The sequence below is a fragment of the Coregonus lavaretus genome, assembly GCF_964263955.1.
Source record: "Coregonus lavaretus genome assembly, contig: HAP1_SCAFFOLD_119, whole genome shotgun sequence".
NCBI classification, from domain to species: Eukaryota; Metazoa; Chordata; class Actinopteri; order Salmoniformes; family Salmonidae; genus Coregonus; species Coregonus lavaretus.
In genome coordinates, this window is record NW_028164744.1 from 665,522 (window position 1) to 675,266 (window position 9,745).

The 9,745-nt window shown below is 43.7% G+C and overlaps 1 protein-coding gene across 1 annotated transcript; it reads right to left on the minus strand.

Annotated features, from left to right (window-relative positions):
• Positions 1–1,823: 1,823 nt before the first annotated feature.
• Positions 1,824–9,039, minus strand: LOC311116675 (uncharacterized protein; the record flags this gene model as incomplete). Its single annotated transcript, XM_084191728.1, has 3 exons — positions 1,824–2,426; positions 2,511–2,801; positions 8,883–9,039. 3 exons carry the CDS (start codon positions 9,037–9,039, stop codon positions 2,029–2,031), a joined length of 846 nt encoding a protein of 281 aa, XP_084047854.1. The 3' UTR covers positions 1,824–2,028.
• Between the last annotated feature and the right edge of the window lie 706 nt (positions 9,040–9,745).

The following is a 9,745-nucleotide window of genomic DNA, read 5'->3' on the forward strand; positions in this document are numbered from 1 at the left end:
GACAACTTTGTACGTGGCTTGATTCATGCGTCCTTCACAAAGACAAATCTGCCCGATTCCAGCCTTGCTGAAGCACCCCCAGATCATCACTGATCCTTCACCAAATTTCACAGTGGGTGCGAGACACTGTTGCTTGTAGGCCTCTCCAGGTCTCCGTCTAACCATTAGACGACCAGGTGTTGGGCAAAGCTGAAAATTGGACTCATCAGAGAAGATGACCTTACTCCAGTCCTCTACAGTGCAATCCTTATGGTCTTTTGCAAACCTCAGCCTGGCTCTTCATTGCTTTTCATTGATGAAGGGCTTTTTTCTAGCTTTGCACGACTTCAGCCCTGCCCCTAGGAGCCTGTTTCGAACCGTCCTCGTCATGCACTTCACCCCAGCTGCCGTTTGCCATTCTTTTTGTAGGTCACTTGATGTCATCCTACGGTTGCTGAGTGATATTCGAATGAGTTGGCGGTCATCCCGGTCAGTAGAGAGTCGTTTTCCCCTCTGCCGGTCTGTAGCTTTGTTGTCCCCAATGTCTGCTGCTTGACCTTGTTCTTATGAACCGCTGTCTTTGAAATTTTAAGGATGGAAGCAACCTGACGCTCACTGTATCCCTCTGCCAGTAAAGCCAGAATTGAACCCTTCTTTTCCACACTCAAAACTTTCCTTTTCAACTCTTTTGGCATGGTCAACAGTTAATTTTTGATTAATATTCCTTTTGAGGTACTATTAGCACTGTTTTTGCCATCCAGCTGGTCCTATTGCGAGAGGATAGTGATGACCACAGCAGTGGTTTTTATACTTTTCCTCGTTAAATAAGATTTGGTTAATGTGATCACCTAATCAGTACCTAATTCAGTAGAATGATGTGTGCCTGTGTTGGAATTCAACAGACACTGGAATGGAATGGCTGTCATACATGTAGAGATGCTGATTTAAGAAAAATTTGCAGTAGTCCTTAATATTTTCCACAGCTGTATATATATATATATATATATATATACAGTACCAAGATTGGACACACCTACTCATTCAAGGGTTTTTCTTTATTTTTACTATTTTCTACATTGTAAAACAATAGTGAAGACATAACAATTATGAAATAACACATGTATCATGTATTAACCAAAAAAGTGTTGAACAAATCAAAATGTATTTTATATTTGTGATTCTTCAAATAGCCACCCTTTGCCTTGATGACAGCTTTGCACACTCTTGGCATTCTCTCAACCAGCTTCACATGGAATGCTTTTCCAACAGTCTTGAAGGAGTTCCCACATATGCTGAGCACTTGTTGGCTGCTTTTCCTTCACTCTGCGGTCCGACTCATCCCAAACCATCTCAATTGGGTTGAGGTCGGGGGATTGTGGAGACCAGGTCATCTGATGCAGTACTCCATCACTCTCCTTCTTGGTAAAATAGCCCTTACACAGCCTGGAGGTGTGTTGGGTCATTGTCCTGTACAAAAACAAATGATAGTCCCACTAAGCCCAAACCAGATGGGATGGAGTATCGCTGCAGAATGCTGTGGTAGCCATGCTGGTTAAGTGTGCCTTGAATTCTAAATAAATCACAGACAGTGTCACCAGCAAAGCACCCCCACACCATAACACCTCCTCCTCCATGCTTTACGGTGGGAAATACACATGCGGAGATCACCCGTTCACAACACCTCCTCCTCCATGCTTTACGGTGGGAAATACACATGCGGAGATCACCCATTCACCCACATCGTGTCTCACAAAGACACAGCGTTTAGAACCAGAAATCTCCAATTTGGACTCCACAATTTCCACCGGTCTAAAGTCCATTTCTCGTGTTTCTTGGCCCAAGCAAGTCCCTTCTTATTATTGGTGCCCTTTAGTAGTGATTTCTTTGTAACAATTCGACCCTGAAGGCCTGATTCACGCCGTCTCCTCTGAACAGTTGATGTTGAGATGTGTCTGTTACTTGAACTCTGTGAAACATTCATTTGGGCTGCAATTTCTGAGGCTGATAACTCTAATGAACTCTGGCATAAACAAAAACACAAATTCTCAGTCAAAAACATAAGTCAGAACACAGCCTCTCTATTCTCTCATGTGATTTCAGGTCCTCTGACTGGGAAAATGTCTTTCCACAATGAGAGCAGTGGTATGTCTTCTCCTCCTGTGCATGTATTCTTTCATGCTTATTCAGATGTCTTAACCAGTTAAAACTCTTATCACACAGGGAGCAGTGGTACGTCTTATCCCCTCCTGTGTGTGTCCTCTCATGCCGATTCAGGGCCCCTAACTTGGTAAAACTCTTTCCACACAGGGAGCATTGGTAGGGCTTTTCTTGTGTGTGTCTCCTCTCGTGTTCTTTAAGGTACCCTAAAAGGCTAAAACTCTTTCCACACAGGGAGCATTGGTATGGCTTTTCTCGTGTGTGTGTCCTTTTATGCTCTCTTAGGTTCCCTAACCGGTTAAAACTCTTTCCACACTGGGCACATTGGAAAGGCTTTTCTCCTGTGTGTGTCCTCACATGCTCCTTCAGGTTACCTAACTTGATAAAACGCTTTCCACATTGGGAGCAGTGGTAAGGCTTCTCTCCAGAGTGTATTCTCTTATGCCCCCATAGGCTTCCTAACCAGGTAAAACTCTTTCCACACTGGGCACATTGGAAAGGCTTTTCTCCTGAGTGTTTCCTCTCATGCTGTTTTAGGCACGCTAACAAGCTGAAACTCTTTCCACAGTGGGAGCAGTGGTGTGGTCTCGCTGGTCTGGACGTCTCTGGGTCTGGTTCCCCTGAAGGACTCTTCCCGCTGTCAGAGTGAGAGTCTGGTCTCTCTCCTGCCAAAGACAAACATATTATTTAGTTAAACAGAGAGCTGAATGAAACTTCCACATGACGAAACTGTCTTCCTATGAAGGTTTAATCGGGACTAGATCCCTCAATAAAAAAGCAGAGCGTGTTAGCCAGCAGCATACCACTGCTGGCTGTGAAGCTAAGCAGGGTAGGTCCTGGTTGGTCCCTGGATGGGAGACCAGATGCTGATGGAAGTGGTGTTGGAGGGCCAGTAGGAGGTCCCTGGATGGGAGACCAGATGCTGATGGAAGTGGTGTTGGAGGGCCAGTAGGAGGTCCCTGGATGGGAGACCAGATGCTGATGGAAGTGGTGTTGGAGGGCCAGTAGGAGGTCCCTGGATGGGAGACCACATGCTGATGGAAGTGGTGTTGGAGGGCCAGTAGGAGGTCCCTGGATGGGAGACCACATGCTGATGGAAGTGGTGTTGGGGGGCCAGTAGGAGGTCCCTGGATGGGATACCAGATGCTGCTGGAAGTGGTGTTGGAGGGCCAGTAGGAGGTCCCTGGATGGGAGACCACATGCTGATGGAAGTGGTGTTGGAGGGCCAGTAGGAGGTCCCTGGATGGGAGACCAGATGCTGATGGAAGTGGTGTTGGAGGGCCAGTAGGAGGTCCCTGGATGGGATACCAGATGCTGATGGAAGTGGTGTTGGAGGGCCAGTAGGAGGTCCCTGGATGGGAGACCAGATGCTGATGGAAGTGGTGTTGGAGGGCCAGTAGGAGGTCCCTGGATGGGAGACCAGATGCTGATGGAAGTGGTGTTGGAGGGCCAGTAGGAGGTCCCTGGATGGGAGACCAGATGCTGATGGAAGTGGTGTTGGAGGGCCAGTAGGAGGCACTCTGTCCTCTGGTCTAAAGAAAAGATCCCAGGGCAGTGATTGGGGACATTACCTTGTGTTGGGTGCAGCCTTTTGGATGGGACGTTAAACGGGTGTCCTGACTCTCTGTTGTCACTAAAGATCCCATTTCACTTATAGTAAGAGTAGGGGTGTTAACCACGGTGTCCTGTCACTAAATTCCCAATCTGGCCCTCATACCATCATGGCCACCTAATCATCCCCAGCTTCCAATTGGCTCATTCATCTCCTCTCCCCTGTAACTATTCCCCAGGTCATTGCTGTAAATGAGAATGTGTTCTCAGTAAACATACCTGGCAAACTAAATCACAGTGTCTGTAGTGCCAAGTCATCACAGAGTGGCTGTAATGCTTGTAGGCCAGTGTTTCCCAAACTCGGGACCCCAAAGGATACACGTTTAGGTTTTTCCCTAGCACTACACAGCTGATTCAAATAATCAAAGCTCGGGGTCCCGAGGACCAAGTTCGGGACACCCTGTTGTAGGCTAATAAAAACACTATTAAACTTGACTGTTGTTATGCATTTATTAGGCCTAATGGATAAATAGCCTAGTCAGTATAGGATACATTTTAGGTGTACATTACAAAAGATGAAGAAGCAATACTCCAAGCCGCAGCTCCATGCTACCTACTTACTACAATTCCGTTTTGTCCATCTCTTAGGCCTAATCTGTGTCCAGGAAACGGCCCGTGTTTTGGTTTATTCCCTTCAAAGAAGGTCTGGATTATTTAAACCATTCCACACCCTTAGGCTACAGCTACTGGTTTCAATGTTATGGTCTCTAATGGTCTTCAATGGTAGAAGTCCCCAACACACACTGTCTAGTGTCTTGCAAGGTTAATGGTATTGTGTTGGGTTTAATGGTAAATGTCACTCATCACGCTACATAGAGAGATGTTTGGGAGGGTAATGGTATTGGGTTGGGTTTAACGGTAAATGTCACTCATCACGCTACATATAGAGATGTTTGGGAGGGTAATGGTATTGGGTTGGGTTTAACGGTAAATGTCACTCATCACGCTACATATAGAGATGTTTGGGAGGGTAATGGTATTGGGTTGGGTTTAATGGTAAATATCACTCATCACGCTACATATAGAGATGTTTGGGAGGGTAATGGTATTGGGTTGGGTTTAATGGTAAATATCACTCATCACGCTACATATAGAGATGTTTGGGAGGGTAATGGTATTGGGTTGGATTTAACGGTAAATATCACTCATCACGCTACATATAGAGAGATGTTTGGGAGGGTAATGGTATTGGGTTGGGTTTAACGGTAAATGTCACTCATCACGCTACATATAGAGGTGTTTGGGAGGGTAATGGTATTGGGTTGGGTTTAACGGTAAATGTCACTCATCACGCTACATATAGAGGTGTTTGGGAGGGTAATGGTATTGGGTTGGGTTTAATGGTAAATGTCACTCATCACGCTACATATAGAGATGTTTGGGAGGGTAATGGTATTGGGTTGGGTTTAATGGTAAATATCACTCATCACGCTACATATAGAGATGTTTGGGAGGGTAATGGTATTGGGTTGGGTTTAATGGTAAATGTCACACATCACGCTACATATAGAGAGATGTTTGGGAGGGTAATGGTATTGGGTTGGGTTTAATGGTAAATGTCACTCATCACGTTACATATAGAGATGTTTGGGAGGGTAATGGTATTGGGTTGGGTTTAACGGTAAATGTCACTCATCACGCTACATATAGAGATGTTTGGGAGGGTAATGGTATTGGGTTGGGTTTAACGGTAAATGTCACTCATCACGCTACATATAGAGATGTTTGGGAGGGTAATGGTATTGGGTTGGGTTTAACGGTAAATGTCACTCATCACGCTACATATAGAGATGTTTGGGAGGGTAATGGTATTGGGTTGGGTTTAACAGTAAATATCACTCATCACGATACATATAGAGATGTTTGGGAGGGTAATGGTATTGGGTTGGGTTTAATGGTAAATGTCACTCATCACGCTACATATAAAGGTGTTTGGGATGGTAATGGTATTGGGTTGGGTTTAATGGTAAATGTCACTCATCATGCTACATATAGAGATGTTTGGGAGGGTAATGGTATTGGGTTGGGTTTAATGGTAAATGTCACTCATCACGCTACATATAGAGATGTTTGGGAGGGTAATGGTATTGGGTTGGGTTTAACAATAAATATCACTCATCACGATACATATAGAGATGTTTGGGAGGGTAATGGTATTGGGTTGGGTTTAATGGTAAATGTCACTCATCACGCTACATATAGAGGTGTTTGGGATGGTAATGGTATTGGGTTGGGTTTAATGGTAAATGTCACTCATCACGCTACATATAGAGATGTTTGGGAGGGTAATGGTATTGGGTTGGGTTTAATGGTAAATGTCACTCATCATGCTACATATAGAGATGTTTGGGAGGGTAATGGTATTGGGTTGGGTTTAACGGTAAATATCACTCATCACGCTACATATAGAGAGATGTTTGGGAGGGTAATGGTATTGGGTTGGGTTTAATGGTAAATGTCACTCATCACATTACATATAGAGATGTTTGGGAGGGTAATGGTATTGGGTTGGGTTTAATGGTAAATGTCACTCATCACGCTACATATAGAGATGTTTGGGAGGGTAATGGTATTGGGTTGGGTTTAACGGTAAATGTCACTCATCACGCTACATATAGAGATGTTTGGGAGGGTAATGGTATTGGGTTGGGTTTAACGGTAAATATCACTCATCACGTTACATATAGAGATGTTTGGGAGGGTAATGGTATTGGGTTGGGTTTAACGGTAAATGTCACTCATCACGCTACATATAGAGATGTTTGGGAGGGTAATGGTATTGGGTTGGGTTTAATGGTAAACGTCACTCATCATGCTACATATAGAGATGTTTGGGAGGGTAATGGTATTGGGTTGGGTTTAATGGTAAATATCACTCATCACGCTACATATAGAGATGTTTGGGAGGGTAATGGTATTGGGTTGGGTTTAATGGTAAATGTCACTCATCACGCTACATATAGAGATGTTTGGGAGGGTAATGGTATTGGGTTGGGTTTAATGGTAAATGTCACTCATCACGCTACAGAGATATTTTCTAATTGTATTATTATTGTTATTGTTTTTTAAAAGTAGATAAAAGACAGAACATAACGGACAACATAAATACAGCAACAAGTTAAATTGATACGGCAGGTGGCTTAGTGGTTAAGGCAGGTGGCTTAGTGGTTAAGGCAGGTAGCTTAGTGGTTAAGGCAGGTAGCTTAGTGGTTAAGGCAGGTAGCTTAGTGGTTAAGGCAGGTAGCTTAGTGGTTAAGGCAGGTGGCTTAGTGGTTAAGAGCAGGTAGCTTAGTGGTTAAGAGCAGGTAGCTTAGTGGTTAAGAGCAGGTAGCTTAGTGGTTAAGAGCAGGTAGCTTAGTGGTTAAGAGCGTTGTGCCAGTAACCGAAAGGTCGCTGGTTCAAATCCCCGAGCCGACTAGGTAAAAAATCTGTCGATGTGCCCTTGAGCAAGTACGTAACCCTAATTGCTCCTGTAAGTCGCTCTGGATAAATGCGTCTGCTAAATGACTAAAATGTAAAATGTAAATGTATCCTATGCAACAACAGTTGGGCAAAAAAAATACATAAAACAAATATATAGAAAATATACAGTACCAGTCAAAAGTTTGGACACTACTCATTCAAGGGTTTTTCATTATTTTGACCATTTTCTACATTGTAGAATAATAGTGAAGACATCAAAACTATGAAATAACACATATGGAATCATGTAGTAACCAGAAAAGTGTTAAAGAAATAAAAATATAATTTTAAATTTTAGATTCTTCAAAGTAGCCACCCTTTGCCTTGATGACAGCTTTGCGCACTCTTGGCATTCTCTCAACCAGCTTCATGAGGTAGTCATCTGGAATGCTTTTCCAACAGTCTTGAAGGAGTTCCCACATATGCTGAGCACTTGTTGGATGCTTTTCCTACACTCTGCGGTCCAACTCGTCCCAAACCGTCTCAATTGGGTTGAGGTCGGGTGATTGTGGAGACCAGGTCATCTGATGAAACGTTCCATCACTCTCCTTCTTGGTCAAATAGCCCTTACACAGCCTGGAGGTGTGTTGGGTCATTGTCCTGTTGAAAAACAAATTATAGTCCCACTTATCGCAAACCAGATGGGATGGCGTATCGCTGCAGAATGCTGTGGTAGCCATGCTGGTTAAGTGTGCCTTGAATTCTAAATACATCACAGACAGTGTCACCAGCAAAGCACCCCCTCCTCCATGCTTTACGGTGGGAACTACACATGCGGAGATCATCCGTTCACCTACTCTGCGTCTCACAAAGACACAGCGGTTGGAACCAAAAATCTCTAATTTGGACTCATCAGACCAAAGGACAGATTTCCCATGGTTTAATGTCCATTCCTTGTATTACTTGGCCCAAGCAAGTCCTTTCTTATTATTGGTGTCATTTAGTAGTGGTTTCTTTGTAGCTATTCAACCATGAAGGCCAGATTCACACAGTCTCCTCTGAACAGTTGATGTTGAGATGTGTCTGTTACTTGAACTCTGTGAAGCCTTTATTTGGGCTGCAATCTGAGGTGCAGTTAATTGCAGATTTCTAGAGGCTGGTAACTTTAATGAACTTATCCTCTGCAGCAGAGGTAACTCTGGGTCTTCCATTCCTGTGGCGGTCCTCATTAGAGCCAGTTTCATCATAGCGCTTGATGATTTTTGCGACTGCACTTGAAGAAACTTGAAAAGTTATTGAAATGTTCCAGATTGACTGACATTCATGTCATAAAATAATGATGGACTGTGGTTTCTCTTTGCTTTTGTGAGCTGTTCTTGCCATAATATGGACTTGGTCTTTTACCAAATAGGGCTATCTTCTGTATACCAACCCTACCTTGTCACAACCCAACTGATTGGCTCAAATGCATGAAGAAGGAAAGAAATTCCACAAATGAACTTTTAAGAAGGCACACCTGTTAATTGAAATGCATTCCAGGTGACTACCTCATGAAGCTGGTTGAGAGAATGCCAAGATTGTGCAAAGCTGTCATCAAGGCAAAGGGTGGCTACTATATCAGCTCATGAAACATCGGACCAACACTTTACATTCATTTTTTTGTTCAGTGTATCAAAACTATACATTATTTCGACAACTGCAGTTTATGCCCCTGCTTTTAAGACAGTACTCACTGGTGTTAATCAGATCTTCAGTCTCCTCTTCCTCTCCCAAAACGTCTTCCTCCTCCTCTTTTCTTAACATAGCCTCCTCTTCCTCTCCAAAAGGTTCTTTCTCTATAACATCATCTTCATCTTTCAGTGTTATGGCCTCCTCTTCCTCCTTTGTCATTCTGAAAGCTTCTACCTCCTCTTCCTCCACTGTGATGGCCTCTATCCCCTCTTCCTCTTTCACTCTAAAAGGTTCTTCCTCTTCTTTCACTGTAACATTCTCCTCTTCTTCTTTCAACGTGATACTGATAGCCTCCTCTTCCTCCACTGTGATGGCCTCTATCCCCTCTTCCTCTTTCACTCTGAAAGGTTCTTCCTCTTCTTTTACTGAAACATCCTCCTGTTCTTCTTTCACGACAATGTTCAGCCCCAGAGCTTCTTTCTCCGTCCAGCAGACCTCCTCTTCTTTAGCAGGGGGGTAGTTGCTTAGTGAGCTCATGGTCGGGGATGTTAGCTAGCTAGATTGCTAGTTAGCATTAACGACTTGCCTGGTTCTAAGCTAAATTAGCAAGCCAACTAGCTACTAACCTGATTAACAACGTAAATATTAAATGGGGCAACTAGCTATACGAAAGAAGTATGTTTAAAACACAGGGACAAATATACAACGAACCAGTCTAAAGAGCTTGAATGTTTCGTCTATATTGGCTAGCAAGCTACCGAGGCGGCTGACTGGATGTTGTTGAAAACGTCCCGTCTTGTCCACTAGATTATACGTCACGCTGGCAGCAACGCCTGAAAGACAAATAACAACGTCGTTCTTCTTCTTCTTCTTCTTCTTCTTCTTCTTCGATGAGGTTTAACGGCGGTTGGCGTCCAATACATGT